This window comes from Mastomys coucha, unplaced genomic scaffold (assembly GCF_008632895.1).
Source record: "Mastomys coucha isolate ucsf_1 unplaced genomic scaffold, UCSF_Mcou_1 pScaffold5, whole genome shotgun sequence".
NCBI lineage: Eukaryota > Metazoa > Chordata > Mammalia > Rodentia > Muridae > Mastomys > Mastomys coucha.
Window position 1 is genome coordinate 65161103 of NW_022196911.1, and position 24803 is coordinate 65185905.

Genomic DNA, 24803 nt, shown 5'->3' on the forward strand with positions numbered 1-24803 from the left:
CTGTCCTGGAACTCACTCTGTAGACCAGGCTGGCCTCCAACTCAGAAATCCACTTGCCTCTGCCTCCCCAGTGCTGGGATTAAAGGCAGGTGTGTGCCACCATAGGCCCCAAGGGTTCTCTTAATCTCTTCGTGACGCTGGAGTGCCCCCTGAGTGGAGACTCAGCTCCAGTTTTCCCCTTTCTTCCCTGGAGTCCCCTCCAGTCACTGCCTCTCTATCAAATGAGCAAGACTGTAGGCCAATGCTCTCTGAAGAAAGCAGAATAGCAGAATACAGCAGAGACGAGACGAGAGTAGCAGAGAGCCAAAGAGAACAGATTTGAAAACACAAATTTCAAGGAGAACTGGGTTCTGGAACAGTCTCATCTCCATTCTGCAGTCCCAGGAGGCCCGTCACTAACCATTGGTGTTTAAGACATGGCTATCAGTCGTCAGGACAGTGTCATTTTTGACTCCTGTCGCCAGTCTTCCTGCCCAGCCTTTCTCCACAGGTCTAGGCTTCTGGTCTGTCACTACACCTTGATTACTGCTGCCGATGCTGCCACTGGCCCCAGCACTTTCCTCCTCCGTGGGCAGATTTTTCAGTGACTTCAGGAACTTCCCTTCACTGTAGTGTATCTTTCGATGCTTGTCAAAATCACTGGAGTCTGTGGGCCAGTGTGAAAGCTTGGCTTTCCCCACCCAGGCTTTCAGAGAAGTGTTGCCCCCACCCAAGCTCCCCTCTCCATCAAGGCCCACCCCACATCTCACATACATGTCTTAGCAAAGTTGTCTGTGGTATTTGAGCTTTTGTTGTCTCCATACTGGAGGACCTTGGGGAGGAAATTGTCCATTGTGGCAAACCTGAAGGGGAGGGAGACTAGTTGGGGGTACAGAAGGGAAAAAAAACCACAGTGGGGGTAGGTGTTGGGTGGGGACCAAGCTGCTGCTACCCCAGATCAGTTTTGGTTATGCTTGAGGAGGACTGTAGATCTTACCATTTTAGGGTCCAAAGAGCAAAGCTATCTGAGACTGCCTTCAAAGGTGTGAGCGTAGAAGGAGAGGGCCCTCTGGGAGAGGGCTCTTACCTCTCTGCCACTGACTGAGGAGTCACCTTCAGAGAAGACTCTGCAGATTGGTCATCGTCATCGTCCTGCAGCCTGCAGAGGAGACAGTGCTTGTGACCCGAGGCTTCCCTGTCTCTTCCTCATATTCGCGTGTTCGAATACAGGAGTTGAGGCTGAAGAGCTAGGGCTCAGGGCTTAGCACCTGTGGTAGGGGGTTCTGGGCTCATCCGCCTTCATAAAGCCATAGTCTTTGTCCGCAGGGTGGTAGGTAGCCAAGATGTTCATTTCATCCCAGCGCTGAGACTTCCTAAGGTGAGGGAAGGACACAGCAAAGGAGGAAGCTCTTCCGGGGCCCTCTCCTAACAGAGCGGTCTCCTTCATTCTTCCCGGCATTCAAAAAATTCTTCTTATATTCCCTCGTAGAGGCTAGGATGGGAGCCAGATACCCAACGATAATCAGTGTTGTGTGGCTAGGATATCTGTGACACCTGCTTCCATCTACAAGTCACGGAACTTCAGATTTCCAACCCAATTGACCTCACCACCTCTCCCCAACCAGGGCCTTGGGACCCCGCTTTTTTCTTAGCTTCAGCTCAAGGTGTCCTGAACTCCACCCTCCCACCTTCCCTCCCATCTCAAGGCTGCTGGCTAAAAGCTGAGTTGCTTACTTTTCCGAAGCGGGGGGTTTCTTTATCAAAATGGAGCTGCTGTTTTTTAGGATGCTTCGAGGCCGCTCCGTGAATGATGACCCGGAGTGTGTACTACTCTCTGAGTTGTACACTTTAGGCTCCTCTGGCCCAGGGGTGGACGCCTTAGTTGCACCAGTTCCAGTGCCAGGGGGTGTGCTGGACCCAAGGCTTGCAACCTCCCGGAGATGCGGAGCGGGACCCGAATTGAGGGTCACCGCTCCTTCAGAGGGCTGAATTGGACCAGGACTGCGGACCACAGGGTTCCCGGAATGCAAGAGGGAGCCAGGACCCCGAAACAAGGCTACTCCGGAGGGTAATCCGGCGTCTGTTTGTATACCTTTGACACCTCCAGGTACTACTGACTTAGGAACCCCGCCAGGGGGTTCCGCACTGAGGTTACTAACAGGTGCGAGAGACTCCGGCTTCTCCATAGCTCAACTTGGTAATCATTCCAATGACTCTCCCTAACCTTCTAGCGGCACATAGCCTCGCCCGTTCGCCCGGCCCCCATCGCGGTGGGCGGTGGGCGCTGGGGGCTCCGGGTCAGACCGGACCTCCTCCGCCTCCTCTCCCCCGGCACTGGGGCAGGTGAAAGGAGGATTATATAGACTTCAGCCTGGCAGCTCCTCCTCACACCCTTCTCTAATTGTTACACCCAAAGACTTTCTTTGTCTCTGTAATTTGTTCCCGCCCTTCTCCATCACCGCCCTTCTCCGAATCAACCAATCACAGTCAAGGGGCCTGGCCAGAGGCGAGGAGCCTTGTGACGTCACAGCCCCACCAGACCTGGGTGGGGGGATCCTCTGAGTAGGGTTGGGTTCTGTTAATAGCTCTCAGGTAATCGCCTGGATGTATCGGGACACCTCTAGGATTTTTTTTATTAGTAATTTTAAGATTTTAATTGACTCAAGAGCTCAAGTTGGTTTTGAACTATGTGCGGGCTCCCCTATAGCTCGCTGTGCTTCATAGGAGAGGTGTGATGCAGAGTGTGTGGGGTCGGAGCGGGGAGACTGCGACGAGAGGTGCAGGACCGGGGCAAGGAGAGGTGTGATGCGTGATTGGATTGCGACATTTCCGGTCTCGGTATTGTAAAGGGCTGAGACTTAGATTTATAAAACTACCTTTCCTCTGTCCCGAAGGTAGCGTTTACATCGCCTTAAGGCGTGCAGTGTGCAGGGGAAGCCACCACCCCTAGCGTTAAAGCGAATGCTTTAAGATGTCGCTTTTCCCAACAAGGGCTGGGTCCTCGGCGCAGAGCGATGTCGCAAAGTGTATCTGGGCGCCAGCACGCTCTCGTCGCAAATACGCCTGCGGCGGGCGTTTCTTCCACTCACTGTCGCAAAAGCAGCCCAAATCTTCCAGTCTCCCGTAGCCTCTGTCGTCCCGCTGTGCCGTAAAGCAAGTCCCCCGACCCCGTCGTCCTTCCGTTCCCCTCGTGATAGACCTAGGTTCCTGAGCTCTGGACGCCTCAGTGCCGTAAAGCACATCAGGCCCCAGCCCCCGGCCGTATTCCCCGAGGGCGTCTGTCCGCCGCGGTTGCCACGGTGCCGCCAAGCGCGGCTGTCGCGCGGCCGCGGTATCAGCGGCGATGGCGGCGGGGTCGGGTGGGAGTGGGGGCTCTGGGGCAGGCCCCGGGCCAGGGCCGGGGCCAGGCGGGGGTGGGGGCCCTGGCAGCAGCGGAGCGGGACTGGGGTCCAGCGGGGGTCTCGGCAGTGGCGGGGAGCTGCACCCGCGCACTGGGCGCTTGGTAAGCCTGTCGGCCTGTGGGCGCACAGCGCGGCGGCAGCAGCCGGGCCAAGAGTTTAACCACGGGCTGGTGCTGAGCCGAGAACCCTTGCGCGATGGACGCGTCTTCACCGTCCGCATCGACCGCAAGGTGCAAAGCTGGGGTCGCGGATACGAGGTGTGGAGGGTGGTGGGAGTGAACGAGAGGGAGAAGTGGTGGAACTGTCTGCAGCTCCAACCGAGTCTCCAGGTACCGATAGCGAGGCGGCACACTGTAGTGCACCGGAGAAGAGAAAGGAAAAGGACGTGAAACAGACACATTCATTACAAAGGAGCATGAGTTTTCTCAGGACCCAGAAGCGGGACAGGGATACGGGGCCCAGTTATAAGAATGGCTAGTGAACACATCTAGTACGATCTCTTAGGGATGGAAAATAGACAGGTGCCCGAGACGTGATGGGAGAATAGAGAAATAATAAAAAGCACAAACTGTTGACAAACGCTCCAAACCAGAAAGATAGATGAGGAGACATGAGAGAAAGGAAGTGTATGTGACTTGCTTGACTCCAAAATGAATTTGGAAGGAGAAGAGAATGAATCTGGGTGGAGCCTTACCCTACTAGAGGATTGGGTTGGGAATGAGAGTGATGTAGGAGAGCGAGCTATGTGGGCCTCAGAGGCATGTGATTGGAGAGCTTGAGGAGCCACAGAGACTGGGGAATAAGAGGAAGTCAGGTTAAAACCAGAGCCTTTAACCAGCTTGTTCAGTGAGTAAAGGGTTGATGTGGTGAAACACGTGGCAGCAGACAGCGCACAGATGCTGAGAGCCAGTGGGTCTGGATAGTTGTGGAGGCTAGGTTCAAAAAGTTATTTGTGTGTCGATGTCAGTGGCCTCAGAGATCAGGGTGAGAGGGACACAGTGCTCTGGGACGTGGCTTCTGGTGATGGGATTTCATACTGAAACTGTCCACCACCCTCTCGTAGGTCAACTCCTGGAGTGGCTCCATTGAGATTGGAGTGACGGCACTGGATCCCAGTGCGCTGGACTTCCCGAGCAGTGCCACTGGGCTGAAGGGAGGCTCCTGGGTAGTATCAGGCTGCTCAGTGCTGCGGGACGGTCGCTCTGTATTGGAGGAATACGGCCAGGACCTGGACCAACTTGTCGAAGGGGACCGAGTGGGTGTGGAACGCACAGCCACTGGGGAGCTCCGGCTCTGGGTGAACGGGCGGGATTGCGGTGTGGCAGCCACAGGCCTCCCTGCTCGTGTCTGGGCTGTTGTGGACCTTTATGGCAAGTGCACCCAGATCACTGTGCTGCCCCCCGAGCCAGGCTTCAGCCTTCCCACTCCTATCCCCACACCTCCCCTTGAGCCCTTGGCCCCTCCAGAAGATTCTGCCCTGTCGGAACGGGGGACCTCTGTGGATGAAGGTGAGAACACAGCTTTGGGGAAACATGAGTTTTGGCTGAAGAAATGGGGCAGAAGTAGTCACAAGTCAGCTGGGGGAGGGGAGGGGCCATTGAGCCCAGAGCCTATTACAGGGGACTCTAGGGGTTAGAAGAGATGGTCTCCTGACTGGGCCCTGAAGCATGGGCTGAACCCTTATTCCCCTCCCACCCTACCTGGTCCCTAGCCTTCATGGTGTCCCCAGCGCAGGCACGGCCGGAGACGTTTCCTAACAGCCTTGATTCGCATAATGGTGAGGGCTTCGGGGAAGCCCAGGGAAGGGGAATGGGCAGTAAGGTGGACAGGGATAGAGCTTCATCTTGACTTCCTTCTTGCTTCTACAGACTTTGCCAGCATGGAGCTGTCCGAGGTGGTGAGCAACGCTATCCTGTCTGCCTACAATGGGGGCCTCCTTAATGTGAACCTGAGTTCCCCACCAGCAGGGGACGGACTGGCATCCAGTGGGCCAGCCACCTCTCCCATCCTCACTTCCAATGATGCCCTGCTCTTTCATGAGAAGTGCGGAACCCTCATCAAACTCAGCAACAATAATAAGACGGCTGAGCGCAGGAGGCCCCTGGATGAATTCAACAATGGGGTTGTCATGACCAACCGCCCACTTCGGGATAATGAAATGTTTGAGGTATGTAAAATCCTGGAGTCTGGCTGAGCTTCCTGCCAAAGATTTGGAGCTAAACGTAAGGATTGATCCTTGATGGTGAGATGCCAATGACTGGTGAGGAACCAAGGGTTTGAGGGCCTGACTTCTGTGGTTATATTTCCTGGACCTGTCTGCTCTCACTCAACCCTAGATCCGTATTGACAAGCTTGTAGACAAGTGGTCTGGTTCCATCGAGATTGGGGTCACCACCCACAATCCCAATAGCCTGGAGTACCCAGCCACCATGACCAACCTGCAGTCAGGTACCAGCTATGGGTAGGGGTAGGGACACAGGCTTTGAGTTGATGAGACCCAGACAGCCTTTCCCTAACTGGGTGTCCGTCTTATCAGGCACCATCATGATGAGTGGTTGTGGGATCCTGACCAATGGCAAAGGCACTCGCCGGGAGTACTGTGAGTTCAGTCTGGATGAACTGCAGGTGAGTGTGCAGCACAGTTGTTTGGGCCAGTCCAGGGAAGCCGGGGCACCAGGCAGTGTTCCCTGGAGCCAAGAACAAGTCCCTTTCTGCATGAGACTTCTTCTGAGAAGGCAAGGCTGTCTAACAGGATCTAAGATATGCTTGTTAGTAGCGCCTTTTTCCCTTTGGTGCTGGGAATGGAACCTCGGCCTTGAACATGCTTGGCAAGTACTCTACCATTGAGTTATATCTCTAGCCCCAATAGCACTAAGTAGGTGGAGATTTTAGAGGAAAACAAAAAAAAAGATTGTTTTTAAAATAGTTTAATTTAGGGCTGGAGAGATGGCTCGGAGGTTAAGAACACTGACTGCTCTTCCAAAGGTCCTGAGTTCAATTCCCAGCAACCACATGGTGGCTCACAACCATCTGTAATAGGATCTGATGCCCTCTTCTGGTGTGTATGAAGACAGCTACAATGTACTCATATAAATAAAATAAATAAATCTTTTTTAAAAAACGTTTAATTTAGTACCTACTTTACATTGGGCATTTGGGAAATGTGGAATTGTGTCTCGAAAGCAGGGACCCAGCTCCTACCCAAGAGTGGTCTTATGTGAACTTCTTCAGTAGGTGGTCTCCTGTGGAATGGGGTGGTAGAAAGTGCCTAGGACTGCTGGAACCTGGGCCTGAGTGTAGCTAAATTCCGGACTAGGGTCTTTCTTCTTTGGTTAGGAGGGTGACCATATTGGCCTCACGAGGAAGTCCAACTCTGCCCTGCACTTCTTCATTAATGGCATCGATCAGGGTAAGGTGACACACAAGAAAGACTGCTGGCCCAGGGCCATCAGTGGGTCATACCTCACCCTTCTTTGTGATGCTTGCTCTTCCTCTATTTGACTCTTCTTTCATTCTGTTCTGCTGCAGGCGTAGCTACTCCATTGACACCACCAGTTGTATATGGTGTAGTAGACTTGTATGGAATGGCAGTGAAAGTGACCATAGTCCATAATAATAACCACAGTGACCGTCTCCGCCGGAACAATGCCATCCTGAGGGCTCTGTCCCCCGAGGGTGCTCTTCGTCGTGCTGCCCCTGCAGCCCAGGCAGAACCTGAACGCTTGCTCTTCCATCCTAACTGTGGCCAGAAGGCAGCTATCACCCACGAGGGACGCACTGCCCTGAGGCCCCAGTATGACCCATGGGATGGAGAGTCACCTGCAAGGGGGCCCTAAGAGGGTGTGGGGGCACTGAGGTGGGAACATGGGAGGGTATCTGGTATAGGAAGTCCTGGACAGAAAGATGGAGACTTCTGGGAGCAAGAGATCTGGTTGGTTGTCTTGGGGCCATGGGTATCAGACTAATAGTGCTGGTTTAAGCCTTGACATACTCAGCGTGCTGAGAGCTGAGTCCACACTTGCTGTGTCCTCAGTGCCACTGATGACTTCAATCATGGCGTGGTACTGAGCAGCAGAGCCCTCCGGGATGGAGAGGTGTTCCAGGTGCGCATTGACAAGATGGTGGACAAATGGGCTGGCTCCATTGAGATTGGTGTCACTACCCACAACCCTGCCTACCTCCAGTTGCCCTCTACTATGACCAATTTACGCTCTGGTGAGCTCCCAAGAAGGGCAGGGCTGATGTAGGGTTCCAGAGAAGAAGCCGCTCCAAGGTTGTAGTTTGTTCCTTGTTCCTCATCTTCTGCCACTTCCGTTCCTGCAGGGACCTGGATGATGACTGGGAATGGGGTAATGCACAATGGGACAACCATCCTAGATGAATATGGACACAACCTGGACCGCCTCAAGGTGAGAGAGCCGTCATGATGACTGGATATAGTGTTGGGGGAGTCAGGGAGGCTTGGTAGATGCAGGGCCATCTCAGGCAGGAACTCTGCCTGACTCCTCATTCCAGCCCCACTTCTTCCAAGGCAGGGGACACAGTGGGCGTAGTGCGGCGGGAGGATGGAACGCTCCACTTCTTCGTCAATGGAATGACTCAGGGCCCTGCTGCCTGGAATGTTCCCCCGGGTGTCTATGCTGTGGTCGATCTCTATGGCCAGGCAGCCCAGGCTACTATTGTGGATGACGTGGGTGAGGGCCCGACAGGGCTGGGGTAAAGGATTAGGGTGGCCTTGGGAATCCTTAAAGACACCTAGAGACTTAGTGGGTGATGTCTACTATTGCAGAGGTGCCTCCAGTCTCTGAGCCACTCCCTGAAGGAAACAACCAGATGTCTCCCAGTTCTCCATCCTCTGCAGCTGGGGGCTCTGACCTGCGCTTCCACCAGCTGCACGGCAGTAACGCAGTCATCACTAATGGCGGTCGCACTGCTCTCCGTCATAACTGCCGCAGCGAGTTCAACGATGCCATTGTCATTTCCAACCGGTCAGTCTCTTGACTTTAGTATCTCTACTGTCCCACTGCCTACTTACATAGGGCCTTAGTGATCCCCACTCTCCCTGACAGAGCCCTTCGGGATGGAGAACTGTTTGAAATTGTCATTCAGAAGATGGTAGACCGTTGGTCAGGCTCCATCGAAGCTGGTGAGGGACCATCTGTGCAGAGGTTGTAGGGTATGGGATGCCTGTGTCCTAGGGATCATTTCTCACCTTCTGCTTTCTCCCAGGAGTTACTGCTATTCGGCCAGAAGACCTAGAATTTCCCAACACCATGACAGACATCGACTATGATACATGGATGCTGAGGTTAGGCTGCCTCCCCTTGAGTCCAGCTTGGCAGGGGTGGGTGGAGCTGGGTAATATCAGACACCTAAGCATGGTTTGGGCCTGTGGTGGCCATAGGCACTGGAAGACTCTGGGGCCTAATACCCTTTCTCCTCAGTTCTGGGAATTCCCACCCAAGTAGCCCACAGAGCAGTTCCTGCTTTTCTCTATGGGAATTCGAGGGGCAAAGGAGACATAACTGGGCCTCAGACCAAGGTCAAGTCTCTGTGCCTGATGTCCATAGCACTGGATGGTTTTGGCAGGCAGTGACTGAGTAGGGCCAATTAGTGAGGAAGCAGGGAGGCCAAATCCTTCCTCCTGTCTTCTCAGTGGTACAGCTATCATGCAAGATGGCAATACGATGCGAAACAACTATGGGTGTGATCTGGACGCGCTGGGCACAGGTGCACGCATTGGCATGATGCGAACTGCCAAGGGTGATCTGCACTATTTCATTAATGGACAGGACCAAGGCGCTGCCTGCTCAGGCTTGCCTCCGGGTAAAGGTGACTACTCTGGCTTCCAGCCTGCCCTCTTACTCAGACCGATCAGGACCTCAGGCTTCTGATGCCTTCTTTCCTACACAGAGGTCTATGCAGTAGTGGATCTCTATGGCCAGTGTGTCCAAGTATCTATCACCAATGCTACCGGCCCCATGGACAACAGCCTGGCAACCAGCAACACTGCCACTGAGAAGTCATTCCCCTTGCATTCTCCAGGTACCTGCTTAAGGAAGGAAAAGGCTGGGTAGCAAGTGCTTAGTAGGAGTTTTTGAGCAGGGGGTACTTATATATGAGACATAGACTCGTACTTTCCCTGACTCCCAGAGTCTAAGATCCCATGTACTGGGCGTCTTGGGACTTACTATGGTGAAAGGTGTGCAGAGGTCTTGATGAATCATGGCAGATGGGGCCTTAGCTTTCATCTAAAGCTATACTAGCAGCCAGCCCATCTGAAGGTAGTCAACCCTAATCCTACCCCTTTTCCAAACATCTATCCACAGTGGCGGGTGTAGCTCACCGATTCCATAGCACCTGTGGCAAGAATGTCACTCTGGAGGAGGATGGCACACGGGCAGTCCGTGTGGCTGGCTATGCACATGGCCTCGTTTTCAGCACCAAGGAGCTCAAGGCTGAAGAAGTTTTTGAGGTGGGCTGTGGAGAAGTAAAGGGGGGTTACTAGCCATCAGACAGGGCCACCCAATGTTTTCTTTCTCACAGGTGAAAGTGGAAGAGCTAGACGAGAAGTGGGCAGGCTCCCTCCGGCTGGGGCTGACCACACTTGCACCTGAGGACATGGGACCTGGAGCAGGCAGTGGTCCGGGGCTGCCTCCTTCCTTGCCTGAACTCCGGACAAAGACCACCTGGATGGTTTCCAGCTGTGAAGTGAGGCGTGATGGGCACCTCCAAAGGATGAACTATGGCCGGAACCTCGAGAGACTAGGGGTGAAGCACCTGGCCCTGGAGCAGGCAGTGGGGGCTGGGAGTGAGAGTAGAGACAGTTCACTGAGCTTCTTTGTTGAACCTTGGGTCTAGGTGGGAAGCCGTGTGGGCATTCGTCGGTGTGCAGATGACACAATGCATATCTTGGTAGATGGAGAAGATATGGGGCCTGCTGCCACCGGTATTGCCAAGGTAGATCTAAGAGCTTCTTTGAATTTGGGGAGGGACTAGTTGGTTGGAGTTCTTGTGCTGATTTCTGACTTACTTCCCTGGTCTCTGTTCCTAGAATGTGTGGGCTGTGTTGGATCTATATGGGCCAGTACGCAGTGTGGCCATTGTCAGCTCCACAAGGCTGGAGGAACCAGAAGGCACCCAGCCACCTTCTCCCAGCTCAGACACTGGCAGTGAGGGCGAGGAAGATGATGAGGGCGAGGAGCATGGGCTGAGAGTAAGGCTGCAGTAGGGCCTGCTGGGTCGCTAGGGTAGTTACCAGGGTAGTGGGATCTATCTCCTGGTCCAGCAGAGTTCATAGTTGAACTCTGTGTGCACTCTAATGTGGTGGGTAAAACCTGCTATTGATATCCTGTGAAGCTCAGTCTGTATTTCCACACCAGGGCCAGAATCAAGTGGGGATTATGCCCACAGCCCTTGAATTCCTGGAGAACCATGGGAAGAATATCCTCTTATCCAACGGGAACCGCACAGCCACTCGGGTAGCCAGCTACAACCAGGGCATCGTTGTCATCAGCCAGCCCCTGGTGCCCCATTTGCTTGTTCAGGTGTGCCTTTCTTCCTGCCTAGCTCATTACTACTCCAGGGTGAGAGGCCCTTTCTGCTGCAAATGAAAAGATAGGTAAGAAGTTAGCCAGCTGAGCTGGGTAGTGGTGGTACCTGCCTTTAATCCCAGCACTTGGAAGCAGAGAGAGGCAGGCGGATCTTTGTGAGTTCAAGGCTAGCCTGGTCTACATAGTGAGTTCCAGGACAGCCAGAGCTATGCAGAGAAATGCCTCGAAAGACAAAAAAAAAACAAACAAAAGAACAAAAGCCAGTTGAAGGAAGTGTCTAGGAACAGACCAGGGTTCAAAGAGAAAGAATGTTGGGACTGTAGTTCAGTGTAGAACATGTGCTTGACATGTACAAGGACCTGGATTCTGTCCCCAGCAGCAGTAGAAACAGGGAAGAAGATATCTGAGTTGACAGTCTCTGCTCTGTACAAACATCAAGAAGGGGTAGTGTGTCAGGCAGGTCGCACTCTAGTGCAAAGACTGGTTTGGGTAGGTGGGTGGCCTCTGTCGGTAAGCTGTGCATATAGAATAGTTCCTTCTCATTCAGGTGCGAATAGACTTCCTGAACCGACAGTGGACATCTTCTCTTGTTCTGGGAGTTATCACCTGCCCACCTGAGAGGCTTAACTTCCCTGCCTCTGCTTGTGCCCTTAAACGGGCAGCCTGGCTCCTGCGGGGCCGCAGTGTCTTCCACAATGGTCTGAAGGTGAGGAGGGAGCCAGGAAGAATGAAGTGACCCAAGCCTCTGAATGGAGAGGAGCTAGCCAAAAGGGAGATATGCATGTCATTACTTGGATAACCTTTGGCCTATTGCTTCCTCTTGTGCTCCTGCCATTGAGAATGTTAAAGTTGGAAGTAAAAAGGGGGACTCTAGGTAAATGAATTGGGAATAGAGCCTAGGCAGTAGGCAAAGATACAGGCAAAGGTTAGAGACTGGCAACTAGAAAAAGTGAATGGGTAGGATGGCTGGTGTGGTGGTAAGGGGCTGATTCTGAAGACAGTAGGTCTTTCCTCTCAGATCTGTGAGAAGTTTGGGCCAAATCTTGACACTTGCCCTGAAGGCACCATCCTTGGACTGAGGCTAGACTCCTCTGGAGGGCTCCATCTCCACATCAACGGGGTGGACCAAGGGGTAGCCGTACCAGATGTGCCCCAGCCGTGCCATGCACTTGTGGACCTCTATGGACAGTGTGAGCAGGTTAGTGCAACAGAGACGAGGAGGAAAAGGGACTCCTGGGAGCCTGAAAAGCTTCTGGTCCACAGAGGGATCTGGGGACCTGTCAATCTGTGGCTGACTACTTTGCTCTGCAGGTGACAATTGTGAGCCCTGACCCAGGGACTGCCAGTGGGAAGATTGCTGGAACCCAAGGGGACATGGAAAAAGCTGATATGGTAGACGGTGCGCTAGCCCAAAGGGATGGTATCCTGCCCTTGTCTGCTCATCAGTGCCCCATCCAGTACTTTCCAGCCCAGCTCCTATGACTCCATCCCCTGCTCTTCCAGGTATCAAGGAGAGCGTGTGCTGGGGTCCACCGCCTGCTGCTAGCCCTTTAAAGAGCTGCGAGTACCATGCTCTTTGCTCCCGCTTCCAAGAACTACTGTTGCTTCCTGGTAAGTCCTAATCCTTCAAAGCCTGCCTCATTCCCATGGCTCTGGACCCTGTCTGGAGGGCAGTCGTGTGGTTGAGACCCAGGACCCACTCACAAAGCTTGTCAATCATTGTCCCACAGAAGATTATTTCATGCCTCCGCCGAAGCGTAGCTTATGCTACTGTGAATCTTGCCGGAAGTTGCGAGGAGATGAGGCCCATAGGCGCCGAGGAGAGCCTCCCAGGGAATACGCCCTGCCTTTCGGATGGTGCAGGTTCAATCTTAGGTACATATGGGCCACAAGCCTGTCTTTTCCTCTGGGCTATTTTCCCTGAGAAAGGAAGAGTCTCAAGAGGAAGAAGGTGATAGCACTCCTGTGCGGGGGGTGATCTTGAAGAGCCAGTGACCTTTGACTTGTCTGTCTTATCTGTCCTTTTAGGGTGAATCCCCATCTGGAAGCTGGCACACTAACAAAGAAGTGGCACATGGCATATCATGGAAGCAGTGTAGCTGTTGTACGGAGGGTGCTGGACCGAGGGGAGTTGGGAGCAGGTACCATGGAGTAGGCTGAGCTTAGGGATCCTAGGAGGAATCATGGGGCTGCCCTCACCCAGGTCTCTTCGCAGGTACTACCTCCATCCTGAGCTGCCGACCCTTGAAGGGAGAGCCTGGGGTGGGATTTGAGGAGCCTGGTGAGAACTGTGCACCTCCCCGGGAGGAGCAGCCTCCTCCAGTGCTGCTCTCCCCCTCCCTTCAGTATGCTGGGGCAGAGACTCTGGCCTCCAAAGTGCAGTGAGTACTAGGGGAGAGCACTAGGGGCTAAGGTCTGCAGGGTCCCAGGGACGTTTGAGTGCTTAGGATTCCCACCACACCCCTTTCCCACCCTGGCTTGTCGCTGGTTGCTACTTTACCTGTCATTGTTCCTCCTCTTCCTAATACACACACACACACACGCACACACGCACACACTCACACACACGTACAAACACACATAGGCATGGTTTCTCTGTGTAGCCCTGTGCTGGGATTAAAGGCATGGGCCACAGGGAATCAAATCCCATTACAGATGGTTGTAAGCCACTATGTGAGTGCTGGGAATTGAACTCAGGACCTCTTGAAGAACAGCCATCTCTCCAGCCCCTTTTGTTTTTTTTCTTAAAACAGGACGGCAGGTAGTCCACACTGGCCTCAAACTCATGTTTGGTTTGTATCTGAAGCTGGCCTTGAATGAACACTTTGGTTCCTGTTTCCACCTACATGCTGAGTGTGGATTAGATCAGTGCATCTCTATGCCTGCTTTCCTGAATGTATATGGATACCAAATCTTTCAAAATACCCTGCACCAGTTGCTGGGGTTGACCCCTTGCACTGCCTTAACTGCGCATGCGCATTGTAACAAATACCTGGCGTCCTAACACTAGGAGGCAGGCAGGGCCTGTGGATCAGAAGTTTAAGGTTTATCCTCTCCTTATATAGGGAGATTGACTCCAGCGTAGTAGAGACCCTATACTGTCTCACAAAAGTGGGTGAAACAGATGAGAAGTGCACTTGGAGTGTTTGGGTAAATAAACACATGAAGAGGGTTGTGGAGGAGTTAGCTGAGCAGGACTTGGGAGGAGAGTGCTACGCACACAAAATAGTTGGTGCTAAGCCATTCACGTTGAGAATATTTCCCAGAAAACAGCAAGGCCTGGGTGGAGGGAGCAGAATTAGCAGTCATCGGGCCTTAGAAGCCTTACTCTCTTGTTTCTGCTTGTCTAACAGATTCCGGGACCCAAAATCCCAGCGAACACACCAGGCTCAGGTGGCCTTTCAGGTGTGTGTGCGTCCTGGCTCCTATACTCCTGGTCCCCCCTCCGCGGCCCTCAGAGAACTTCCTGACCAGCACTTCAGCCCATCGGAACTTGAGTGGGTCACTAAGGAGAAGGGAGCCACACTCCTCTATGCCCTGCTGGTACGGGTGGAATAAGGGGTGAGATACCACTACTACAAGCACAGCCGGGCCTCAAGCCCAGGACTCTTGAATGACGACTGCCTCCACCTCATTCCAGTGACTTATGGCATGTACAGGTGCTTTCCTGGCAGGAGGAGCACGTAGACAGGCTTTGATATAGACCAGGTGTGAAGCACATCTCTACATTCAGGGCCCAGCACACTCCCTCTGATGAGTGGGAGCTTGTAGGGAGCCCAGCTCCAGTCTCTGGGCCCCCCTTCATGCACTGACTTGGGGAACGTGACTCCCTATTATTACCCTCCCCCATATCACTTAATTTATTTCCGTTTTTGTTTCTGGTTACTGTGAATCCCAAAGGAGTTTCTCTGTGCCCACATGAAGCTGCTTTTTCCGTGGCCACTGGGCGCCATGGGGCGGGAGTGGGTAAGGAAGGGCGGCCCGAGGAAGCTGTGGGCCCTCTGTACAGTTGTTACTGACTCTGATTTCTAAGGAGCCAATAAATACTGTCTTCAGAGCATCTGCCTCTGCCTCTGCCTCTGTCTCTGTCTCTGTCTCTGTCTCCTGTGGCCTCGCGAGGTGAAGAGTTCCAGGGGCTTTATCTTCCAGGCCTCCCTGTAAACCCACATGGAATTTGGACATCCCGGCACCCGTCTCTAAGCGCTTCCGCCTTTCCTTTCGTCCAACCCGCTGAGCCGTTTGCCGTCGTGACTCCGGAAGGATTTATCCTGATCGCCGGATATGACGTAGGGGCCAAGGCGCGCCGGAGGCCACGGAGAAGGCGCCGACAAGGCGAGTAGGGGGGTTGCCGCCAGGGATACGAGGGAGGGGCGGGGGCGCAGAGCCTAAGACCCCCGCACGCGCGCCGGCGCTGAGGCTGAGACCCGGGAGGGACGCTGGTGCCCGGGACACGGATCGAAGTGGCGAGCGGGCGGCGGAAGGGCTTCCGCCCCGGCGGGTCGCAGTCCCTCTGAGCTCCCACTTCTCTGCAGGCCCCGCCTGAGTTCTGGCAGTCAGTGACAGAGTCGGGTGCCCACTGCCCAGGCGTCACCAACAGCATCATGCCCGCACTCCTGGAGCGCCCCAAGCTTTCCAACGCCATGGCCAGGGCTCTGCACCGGCACATCATGATGGAGCGGGAACGCAAACGGCAGGGTGAGCCTGGGCCAGAGCGGGAGGACAGACACTCGGCCCAGGGTGGCTCTGCTACCCACGAACCTGCCCCCATCCACGGGCCCAGCTGTGCGCCTTCTGGCGAGGCTAAGAGGGAGGCAGCGGCGCCTTCAGGGTGTGAGTGAAGAGGCCCAGTCTAAGTTCCAGAACCCTGGGCTGGGAAGGACCTTGGAGAGCACCTAATGAAGCCAAGTTCTCCCTGTGGCTGTGATGGAGTAACTGGTTTTTGCTGGTCTTCAGTCTAACGCTCAGCTTATTTACACCGCCTTGCCACTTCCCCGTTCTGATTCTTCAGAGGAGGAAGAGGTGGACAAGATGATGGAACAGAAGATGAAAGAAGAGCAGGAGAGAAGAAAGAAAAAGGAAATGGAAGAGAGAATGTCACTAGAAGAGACCAAGGAACAAGTAAGTAGCCCATTTCCATCACTTCCATTTCTGGCTTCCTTCTTTCCCCTGCTTTATCTGCTCATCCCTCTTCCAGATTCTGAAGCTGCAGGAGAAGCTTTCCGCTCTACAGGAGGAGAAGCACCAGCTCTTCTTACAGCTCAAGAAAGTTTTGCATGAAGAAGAAAAACGGAGGCGAAAGGAACAGAGGTGTGATGTGATGGCTAAAAGTAAAATTGTGCAGTGGCACGGGTGACAAAAGAATCTAATAGCAGGAGGAACACCTAACTGACCTGTCTTCCTTCCACTCCAGTGACTTAACCACTCTGACATCAGCTGCATACCAGCAGAGCCTGACGGTTCATACAGGGACTCACCTCCTCAGCATGCAGGGTAAGGACTGAAGAAACTGCCTAAGGGGGGGGTGCTCTCCTGGAAGCTACTGCCTATCTTAGCATCGTGAAACCTCTCTCGTTTCTAGGGAGTCCTGGAGGACACAATCGCCCAGGTACTCTCATGGCAGCTGACAGAGCCAAGCAGATGTTTGGACCACAAGTGCTTACGGTGAGGGGAAGTTGGGGTTTTTTTTTGTTGTTGTTCTTTAGATTTTTAACTCTTCAGGCTGGCTTATGTCACTAGCCAAGAATTGTCTTGAAATCTGATCCTACCTCCATGTCTCCTTCTGTGTATTAAAATTACTGTTAATCTGTCACCAAGCATGTACTGTGTAGGAGCTGAGCATAAAGGCACATACATATGGGTTTTTTTCTAAGCAGTGTTAAGCAGAGTTTATTTCCCCTTAGACCCGGCACTACGTGGGATCAGCAGCAGCTTTTGCAGGAACCCCAGAACATGGACAATTCCAAGGCAGTCCAGGGGGTGCTTATGGGACTGCTCAGCCCCCACCTCATTATGGGCCAACACAACCAGCCTATAGTCCTAGCCAGCAGCTCCGAGGTGAGTGTTGGTTCTCCTCAGACCAGGGGGAAGAACAGCAAAAGCATCAGAATCTAATGGGTATCTCCTACCTTTCTCAGCCCCATCAGCATTTCCTGCGGTGCAGTACCTATCTCAGCCACAGCCACAACCCTATGCAGTGCATGGCCACTTTCAGCCCACTCAGACAGGTGATAACCCCCCTGGGCAGGAGCCCCTAGCTTCAGGATTTCTACCACCATTTTACTCATTTCAAACTCTTCTCCCGGTAGGGTTCCTCCAGCCTGGTAGTGCCCTCACTTTGCAAAAACAGATGGAACATGCCAACCAGCAGACTAGCTTCTCTGACTCAGTGAGTATGGAGCTTTGGGAGGTCAAGGTGCCAAGATGAGGGGAGCCCCAGCATGCCTAAGGTCAGCTTTGTCCTCTAGTCTTCTCTACGGCCCATGCATCCCCAAGCTCTGCATCCAGCTCCTGGACTCCTGGCTTCCCCCCAGCTCCCTGTACAGATACAAGCAGCAGGGAAGGTAAGGCTGGTAATTAAACCTACGTATACTTACTGTAATTGTCCCCTCCCCCTTGTACTGAATGTTGAGTCAAAGAAATACCTACCCACTGATAGAACTCTTATCATTACCAGTCAGGCTTTGCCACCACCAGCCAACCTGGCCCTCGACTCCCTTTCATCCAACACAGCCAGAACCCACGATTCTATCACAAGTAACCACCAGAGAACTCCAACCCACCCTCCCTCAGGGTGGGGTCTTATGTGCCCCAAACCAATAAAATGTACAAAATATACCCACCATTATGCCCGAGTGCTGTTTATTTGCTTCCCATCCAGCTGCCTAAACCACAAAAGGCTACTTTCTAGATTCTAAAAGCATCTTTCAGTCAACAAAGACAACTGAGTTGGGGACTTCATATTAAACTTGTAGTTTTATTCAGGTTTGATTTTTAACAAATGTGTCAGGGAGAGATCCCCAGGAAAGGGTAAAGCCCGTGGGGGCCAAGGCCTTCCCAGATGCCTGAGGAGGGATCGTGTCCCCTCCCCCCACCCTCTTCCCACCCCTAAAGGGAAACGGGAAGAGACAGGCAGGGAAGGGGGCTGGTCCCCAGTCTGTACAGTGGTGCTTGGGGGTGAAGGACTATGGAGAACAGGGGACCAGATTGGGGGTGACTGGGATAAAGGGCACAAGACCATTTGCCAGAATCCAGCTTTCTGATTCCAAATTGAATTAAAAAGAAAAAAAATGAGAGGGGAACCTAAACCACAAGCAGTACCCAACTCCCTTTCCCCCTCAGGGCTGCGAGAGAAGAGGCAGGTAGTTTCACCAAGGCCATGGCTCCCTCATTCCTGGCCAAGGGAGCTAGGTGAAGGGCAGGGTCTCCCCGACAGTTTGAAGGGGTGAGGAAAACCAAAATAAAACGTCAAATAAATTGGATAGGAGTCCAGCCAAGGGCCCAGCCAGAGCAGAACCTGGCTGGGGGAGGGGCCTCTGTAGGCTCATGGATCACTGCTGCCACCGCCGCCACCCTGGGCAAGAGAAAGAAATCATGTTTAAGATAGGATAGTAACTTCAACACTGAGTGTGGGGCAGTGGAGGCTGTTCACTCACCTGGAAGCCAGTTATTTTGCCATGGCCTTGATTGCAACAGCTGCCTCCTCTGTCATGGCAGACAGCACTGTGATCTGGAAAAGCAAAGCGACAGTCCAGAGATGCCTTAACTCAACGACTTCAAATTAAGGAGCCAAACGGTGTTCATAAAGCAAGGAGGGGCATCATACCAGGATTTCTTCTCCACAGTCATACTTCTGCTCAATCTCCTTGCCAAGGTCTCCCTCAGGCAGACGAAGGTCCTCTCGTACCTCCCCACTGTCCTGGAGCAGAGACAGGTACCCATCCTGGATGCCAATCAGCTGGAAGTAGTAAGAAGCAGGTACAGGTAGGTTAAGTAGAGAGGATGGATGGACCAACTGCAGTGACAGCAACTTCCTTTACTACACATCCTTTACCAGCTCCTTCCCCATAAGGTGCAGGTCAACACCTACCCTTCACAAGCCACCAACTATCTTCATCCTAAAAACATACCTGGAAGTCATTCCTTTTGATGTTGGGGACATCCATATTATGAGTCGACGGGCAGATATCTTCATATTTCTTTCCAGTAAAAATGTCAATACCAACCAGATGGACCTGTGTACATATGTCAAAAAGAGAAACCCAGAAAATCAATTTTTGAAGCATGAGACAAATGCCTGTGTCATTGCCTGAGAAGTGAGCATGCCAAGTTATGGGGAAAAGATTAAGGAATTAGAAATGAACCAAGTGAGAAAGCCCTGGAGCTAAAAGACCACTACCTGAGGATTAACAAGTGAGGGAGAAGTCAGTCTTAGGGAACTCATTTACATGAAAGTTACAAACATCAACTGGCAAGAACTGAGGATATCACTCAATTGATAACAATGCTTGCCCATGCAGGCGCTGGGTCAGATGCCTACTAACACATAAACCAATCATGATGACACATGTCTATAATCTCAGCACTAGAAGAGTAGAGGTGGAAGAAGTTCAATTCTGAGGGTATCCTGAAATACACAAGACCCTGCTTTACTGTATTGGGGAATTATCTAGGACAAACGTTTCTTGGACAAATGTGGGCTAAGTAAGACAAGTAGAAGAAGCTGAGAAAATGAAGCAAAGGAATGTAAAAGATCTGAAGACAATGACCCAGGAGAAGAGCAGAATGAACTGTGCAGTCAGTATGCAAGGAAAACAGGAGAGCTAGCCTTACGATAAACTAGTTATATTTAATGTCAAGTCAAAGGATAGGAAATAAACCACAAAAATTTTAACTAGTCAGGTTGAACTTCTGAGGAAGACAGGGAAAGTCTAAGCAAAGAAAAAGAATGCCAAGTCTTAAGTAAGTAAACCAAAGAACAGAGGGCAGCCAGCAGCAGGTAGAGGGCATGAGATACATCACTATCCCAGAGGGAAAGCCACAACTTGGAGAGCAGCACCAGTGATTTGAGAATTCACACTGGAGGACCGCCTGGGGGGGCGGGGAGCTTGACTGGAGAAATTCTGGACGAGGAGCCCAAGGAATAAAAAAGTCAAGAATAAGAAACCGAATATACAAACCCAAAGAAAACTAGCACAAAGAGCGAGAAAAAAATAGAATTTGATAGTTTCTATAGAAGAAACTGGGAACAGTTTAGTTTTGAATTGGAGCAAAAAGTTGGGTGCTGAACAAAAGGACTACATCAGCAAAAGGGGCCAAGACTAGAGCCACCAGTTTACTGCCCAGAGTCCTAGAGATGTGGGAGCTGCAGGGAAGGCAAGATGCAGAGAGGTGACTCTAACCTTGGCATGGCCATGCTTGCCAGTCTTCGAAGTAGACATCTCGACGATCTTACAGGGCCGGCCTTTGAGCACCACAAAACCATTCTTACGTAATGCTGAGCACTGCATTGGGAAGGTGGCTGAGGCCCCTGCATCTCCTGTCTCGAAGTCCAAATCATCTGCCATTTTAAGAGGCTTCGATTCCAACTAAAGCCAAGAAGAGAACTAGGGTCAGTAACGATGGAGGTTAACAAGACCGCTAATCTATCCCATTCCTCCCTAAAACACTGCTCCACTTCCCCCTTTATTCTATTACCCACCCAAATAAAGTTGGATTTCCTGCTTTAAAACTGGAGTCAAACATACTGAAGAGCTGGTATATTGGGGGGAAAAACAGCTGGGGATCCCCCGGGCCCCCAAAATGAAATCTAAAGTTGTGGCTAGGTAAAGGAAGTCTCCTGGGAGTTGGGATGCCAAATCCCAGAGATGAGGAAAGGGCTACTTCCCGGGAGTTGGTAGGACTCAGGTGTTACTCCACTGAAACCAACCACCCCCTCTTCCCCACACACTGCCAGGACTATAATTAGGTGAGCAGCTATGAGCCAGCTGAAGGGCGGGGCTAATGAAGGGGTGGAGACGGAGGACAAGGCCCCACCCAGCTGTTACCCCCCCACACACACCCTGTCCACACACAAGCCAGTCATTGGTACAGGAAACCACAAGGCCTCTTTGGGGGATTCCCGCCTCCAACATGCACTTGCAGATGCAGTCATGGGAGAGAAAGTAGTTTCCTAAAGGATCCCACTGCCAAACATTTCGATCTCAGTTCCCGTAGGGAACTCAGCCTTTTGTCGATGGCCCTCCCACTTTTCCCAGGATGCACCAGTCCTGTCGGCTTTTCAGGCCCAGCCTGTACAGTCAGTAGAAAGTGGGGGAGTAAGGGGTGGTGAATGACAATAAAATGAAAGCAAAAGACTCGTAGTAGTAATAGAAATCGTACTAGGCTGGTAAAGTTAAGGACTCTAAAACACACTAACTCCCAAACAAAACACAACAGGGAAGGCACTGACTGGCAAGGTGAAGATCCAAGATCACTGCAGGGGGAACTAGAAGCTCACTACTTTCAGGCGCTGTCGGCATGGGCTGAGAAAGAGTTGGGCTTCAATCCAATCGCCCTCAGTTTCCCCACTTTTCCCGGTTTCCCCAGCAAAGTAGTACCACTTACATCTGGCTGGACGTCTCACTTCACATGAAGGCTGAGGGATGAGCTCCAGAGGCCCATGAGGCTGGGGAGCACTAACATATGCCTGCAACGGGCCCTGCGGGATGATTGAGACCCAAGGGTAGGGTCTCTCCCGCACACCAAAATCCAAGGCTCCGTAGAAACCCAGAAAAGACCAGACCTCCTTGCGCTGGGGGTTGCCGGCTCGCGCCCACCATGTGGTCGCCCGGGGCTTCCGGTGGCCCGGGCCAGGGGGGAGGGGTCCCCGTGCAGCCATGCGGCCCCGGTCAATGTTCGGCCGCATGGCCTCGGACCCCGAGGGCAGCCTCCAATGGGGAACACTTCCGGTGCTACGGCTGCCCCTGCCCCAAAGCTGCGCCAGGCCAGGACCATGCCGTCTCCCCTCCCCCCCGTCGGCCGCCAACCCCCTCCACATGCCCTCTCACCGAACAGCCCCCTCCCCCACCTCACGTGGCCGCACAGCGCCGGTCCTCAACGGCACAGGAGCCTCTGCCCTGTCTGGGCCGATCTGGCCCCCGGCCCTCGCCCCGGCGTGGCCGCCTGGCGGCCTCTCCCGCGTGGCGGCCTCGCGGCTCGCCGTCCCCCGCCCTGCGTCGCTCCAACGTCACCCGGCCGGCCCCAACCGTCACCCTTCGCGCCGACCGGGCCCTGCGCCCGCCTCTCCACACCTCGCGCCGTTCCCTCACCGAACCCGTGCGGCGATAGCCGCCGCTCCCTTCTGCCCCCCTCCCCGACCCCCGCGTAGTTCCGTCTCTCGTTCGTGGGCCCAAACCGAGGTTACGCGCAGGCGCGCCCTGCCCGCTCTCACCTCGCGCGAACGCACTGACTCAACCTGGTCCGCTCGCCGCGAGCCCAACTGCTGCCTCCGAACCCGCTACTGTGCTGCTACCGCCGCCGCCGCCGCCGCCTCTAGCGCCGCCGCCGCTGCTGCACACGGGTCTTAGTACGCAGGCGCCGACTCCCCACTGACCAACCAAGCAGCCCTATGACAGCCGCGCAAGCGTGCTAGGTAGTTCCACCACCTTCCACCCCCGCACTGCGCAAGCGCACGGACCCTCCCCGATCTCCACCCTCTCTCCCACCTACCCATCCAATGACGCACACGCGTGACCCCGCCCCTTTCCAGTCAGGAGCGCTTCCAACCAGTGGGCAATACGCAGGCGCACCGGTTTTTTTTTTTTTTTTTAAATCCCTTCAACCTCTTCTTCCCTCCCCTTGATCGACAGCTCGCTCTACAGGGCAACCCTTGCGGCTGCGCAATACAGAACCCTGCACTCCACACCCTCCGAAGGAAACGCCTGGGTCTTAACGCATGCGTGTTAGCAATCCTAAACGCCCCTTCCATCTCAGACGTCGTCCGTACGCTGGGTGTTGAAAAGACCACGCCACTGTGCTACTTGCAGCATCAAGAACGCATGCGTCTGAGCAGGCGCCACACCTCGGCTTTAACTGGAATTGAACAACTCACAAACTCGTTTCAGAGAACCTGCCTAGTTAGGTGTGTTGCTCTTCCCGGGATCACTGTCCCAGCTCTGCACGTGCTCAAGAGACCGCTTTCCATGGGAGACTCTCTTCCCTCCCACGCTAGTGAGGTCGGATTACTACCATCTCCGCTTCTCTACTTTACACAACTTGTGCGCCATAGTTTCAGTATCCAGAACTGTCCGATACAAGCCACCATTTTGTCTAATCCCTGGTTAGTATTGATCCCTATGGTTCGCATAGAAGCTTTTCCATTCTAGATCCTAAATAAAGAGAATTGCATAGCGTTTCTGATTGTTTTCCCCAAGTAGGCTTGAGTTTTCTGAAAGGATATATCTAATGTTTCTTCCAAAATCAAACTTGTGAGTAGAGTGGCTCTGGACCAGGAGGCACGGGCTATATTGCCAGATCATTAGGAGGCTGAGGCAGAAGGCTTGTTATAAGGCCAGCACATAAAGTTGGTCTTGAAATTTATGCCTGTAATCTCCAGTTTGGGAAACAAGGGCCGGAAAATTGAAAACAAAGATAGTGCATTGTTAAGTTACTTTGACTTTCTCCAAAGACAAGCTGTCGGTATTTTTACTCCTTAGAAGAATGTAGGCGTGGTGGAGCACGCCTTTAATCCCAGCACTTGGGAGGCAGAGGCAGGCGGATCTCTTGAATTCGAGGCCAGCCTGGTCTACAGAGTGAGTTCCAAGACAGCCAGGGCTATACAGAGAAACCCTGTCTTGAAAAACCAAACCAAAAAGAAAGAAAGGAAGAAAGAAATCTGGTCTAGGAATCTAAACCTTTTTGGTGGTTGTGGTGGATTTTTGTTGTTGTTTTTCAAGACAGGGTTTCTCTGACTGTCCTGGAATTAACTCTGTAAACCAGACTAGCCTTGAGCTCACAAAGATCCCAAGTGTTGGAATTTAAGGTATGCACCGCCACCTGTAGTTTTGAGAAATCGCTTCAATTTACTGTACTTTAATTTCCTTACCACTAAATAAGGATATTAAATGACATCTTAACTTCCAACTCGCTGGAATGCTTGCAAACACTAGTTCAAATTATTATGTGTTTGTGTGGCGCAGTTGGACGATTCAACCTAGAGCCTTCAATTTCCCCAAACTTCCTGTGAAATACCAGCACTGAGAAGGCTGAGATCAGTGGATCAGTAGTTCAAGGCTATGGCAGCCTATACATATTCCAGTTCCTAGCCAGCCAGGCACAGTACCCTCCCTGTAATCCCCGCATATAAGATGTGGAAACAGAGGAAGGAGAGTCGGAAGTTTAAGGTCATTCTCTCTGGGTGTGGTAATACATACCTGCAATCCTATCTCTTAGCTAAACAGGAAGATTGCCAATCTGTGTTACATAGTAAAACCCTATTTTAAAATTCTGTCCCAGTACTGAAAAAAGATATGAACTACTGGATATGTGTGACAACTGTAAAAGCCAAATGGTGCAAAGCTTGGGCTATTACTTCAGACACAGTAACTAGAATTAACAGGGCTCTAAATAGCACAAACACAGTCCACAGAAACAAAATATATTAGTGATTGCCTAATGCAAAGGATTTAGGGAATGGACCATTAATGACCATAAGGCAGGGGGAGTGGGATGAATCTTTTGGTGGATTATAAAAAATATTCTAAAATTAATAGTAGCACACGTCTTCAGATACTGAAGCACAAATGCTTTGAGCTGTACTTGCTGGTTTATTTGATGGTACCAGGGAGGTGTATCTAGGGCCTGGGAAAGTTCAGCAAGGACCACCACTGTGCTT

The 24803-nt window shown here is 52.6% G+C and overlaps 5 protein-coding genes across 18 annotated transcripts in view; 3 read left to right on the forward strand and 2 right to left on the reverse strand.

The window, feature by feature from the left end:
- LOC116079078 (protein phosphatase inhibitor 2-like) overlaps positions 1 to 2414 on the reverse strand; it is a 3738-nt gene extending 1324 nt beyond the window's left edge. For 2 of the 7 annotated variants that reach the window (XM_031354761.1, XM_031354760.1), the window contains exons 1-5: positions 1714 to 2410; positions 1248 to 1352; positions 1067 to 1138; positions 754 to 842; positions 401 to 646 (exon numbers count right to left, since the gene is read on the reverse strand). In XM_031354761.1, coding sequence (XP_031210621.1) covers positions 401 to 646; positions 754 to 842; positions 1067 to 1138; positions 1248 to 1352; positions 1714 to 2165 — 964 coding nt within the window. In that variant the 5' untranslated portion in view covers positions 2166 to 2410. Of the gene's footprint in view, positions 1 to 400; positions 647 to 737; positions 843 to 1066; positions 1139 to 1247; positions 1472 to 1713 lie in introns of all 7 variants that reach the window. The other 5 variants (XM_031354766.1, XM_031354765.1, XM_031354762.1 and 2 more) reach the window with 5 other exon arrangements.
- A 728-nt stretch (positions 2415 to 3142) lies between these two features.
- On the forward strand, positions 3143 to 14998 carry Neurl4 (neuralized E3 ubiquitin protein ligase 4). 4 transcript variants are annotated; one of them, XM_031354753.1, is made up of 29 exons: positions 3144 to 3610; positions 4444 to 4888; positions 5092 to 5157; positions 5249 to 5547; positions 5717 to 5828; positions 5917 to 6005; positions 6717 to 6789; positions 6909 to 7173; positions 7414 to 7595; positions 7704 to 7789; positions 7912 to 8074; positions 8170 to 8368; positions 8450 to 8526; positions 8610 to 8688; positions 9037 to 9212; positions 9294 to 9425; positions 9710 to 9855; positions 9927 to 10151; positions 10242 to 10340; positions 10435 to 10596; positions 10763 to 10927; positions 11481 to 11639; positions 11952 to 12131; positions 12245 to 12332; positions 12437 to 12544; positions 12664 to 12808; positions 12962 to 13074; positions 13149 to 13314; positions 14287 to 14988. In XM_031354753.1, the coding sequence occupies exons 1-29, from the start codon at positions 3323 to 3325 to the stop codon at positions 14489 to 14491; spliced, it is 4692 nt and encodes a 1563-aa protein (XP_031210613.1). In that variant the 5' UTR covers positions 3144 to 3322; the 3' UTR covers positions 14492 to 14988. The 4 variants fall into 4 exon arrangements, with proteins under 4 accessions (XP_031210616.1, XP_031210613.1, XP_031210615.1 ...); XM_031354755.1 differs by having other exon boundaries at positions 3247 to 3610; positions 9037 to 9206; XM_031354756.1 differs by lacking the exon at positions 5092 to 5157 and having other exon boundaries at positions 3143 to 3610; positions 14287 to 14998.
- Positions 14999 to 15139: 141 nt separating this feature from the next.
- Gps2 (G protein pathway suppressor 2) lies at positions 15140 to 18225 on the forward strand. Of its 2 annotated transcripts, none has more exons than XM_031354767.1 (11): positions 15140 to 15265; positions 15466 to 15628; positions 15942 to 16051; positions 16128 to 16240; positions 16344 to 16423; positions 16512 to 16594; positions 16834 to 16987; positions 17068 to 17157; positions 17239 to 17318; positions 17398 to 17493; positions 17611 to 18225. In XM_031354767.1, exons 2-11 carry the CDS (start codon positions 15535 to 15537, stop codon positions 17845 to 17847), a joined length of 1137 nt encoding a protein of 378 aa, XP_031210627.1. In that variant the 5' UTR covers positions 15140 to 15265; positions 15466 to 15534; the 3' UTR covers positions 17848 to 18225. The 2 variants fall into 2 exon arrangements, with proteins under 2 accessions (XP_031210627.1, XP_031210628.1); XM_031354768.1 differs by having other exon boundaries at positions 15141 to 15265; positions 17607 to 17774.
- On the reverse strand, positions 17882 to 22588 carry Eif5a (eukaryotic translation initiation factor 5A). Of its 4 annotated transcripts, none has more exons than XM_031354772.1 (7): positions 22362 to 22588; positions 21536 to 21629; positions 20332 to 20517; positions 19060 to 19164; positions 18756 to 18887; positions 18586 to 18659; positions 17882 to 18503 (listed from the first exon to the last, which is right to left on the reverse strand). In XM_031354772.1, exons 3-6 carry the CDS (start codon positions 20494 to 20496, stop codon positions 18597 to 18599), a joined length of 465 nt encoding a protein of 154 aa, XP_031210632.1. In that variant the 5' UTR covers positions 20497 to 20517; positions 21536 to 21629; positions 22362 to 22588; the 3' UTR covers positions 17882 to 18503; positions 18586 to 18596. The 4 variants fall into 4 exon arrangements, with proteins under 4 accessions (XP_031210632.1, XP_031210634.1, XP_031210631.1 ...); XM_031354774.1 differs by lacking the exon at positions 22362 to 22588 and adding an exon at positions 21999 to 22140; XM_031354771.1 differs by lacking the exon at positions 21536 to 21629 and having other exon boundaries at positions 22362 to 22583.
- On the forward strand, positions 21842 to 23342 carry LOC116079081 (atherin-like). Its single transcript, XM_031354770.1, has 2 exons — positions 21842 to 22562; positions 22780 to 23342. Exon 1 carries the CDS (start codon positions 21967 to 21969, stop codon positions 22495 to 22497), a length of 531 nt encoding a protein of 176 aa, XP_031210630.1. The 5' UTR covers positions 21842 to 21966; the 3' UTR covers positions 22498 to 22562; positions 22780 to 23342.
- Positions 23343 to 24803: the final 1461 nt, after the last annotated feature.

Coding starts and splice junctions, on each gene's coding strand:
- Neurl4 (XM_031354753.1), top strand. CDS start 3,323: ATGGCGGCGGGGTCGGGTGGGAGTGGGGGCTCTGGGGCAGGCCCCGGG. Junction 9,213..9,293: donor AGGCTTGCCTCCGGGTAAAG/GTGACTACTCTG, acceptor TTTCCTACACAG/AGGTCTATGCAGTAGTGGAT. Junction 9,856..9,926: donor AGGCTGAAGAAGTTTTTGAG/GTGGGCTGTGGA, acceptor TCTTTCTCACAG/GTGAAAGTGGAAGAGCTAGA.
- Gps2 (XM_031354767.1), top strand. CDS start 15,535: ATGCCCGCACTCCTGGAGCGCCCCAAGCTTTCCAACGCCATGGCCAGG. Junction 16,595..16,833: donor TTGGACCACAAGTGCTTACG/GTGAGGGGAAGT, acceptor ATTTCCCCTTAG/ACCCGGCACTACGTGGGATC. Junction 16,988..17,067: donor TCCTAGCCAGCAGCTCCGAG/GTGAGTGTTGGT, acceptor TACCTTTCTCAG/CCCCATCAGCATTTCCTGCG.
- Eif5a (XM_031354772.1), bottom strand. CDS start 20,496: ATGGCAGATGATTTGGACTTCGAGACAGGAGATGCAGGGGCCTCAGCC. Junction 18,888..19,059: donor TCAAAAGGAATGACTTCCAG/GTATGTTTTTAG, acceptor TACTACTTCCAG/CTGATTGGCATCCAGGATGG. Junction 18,660..18,755: donor ACTGTGGAGAAGAAATCCTG/GTATGATGCCCC, acceptor TTGCTTTTCCAG/ATCACAGTGCTGTCTGCCAT.
- LOC116079081 (XM_031354770.1), top strand. CDS start 21,967: ATGCCCTCTCACCGAACAGCCCCCTCCCCCACCTCACGTGGCCGCACA.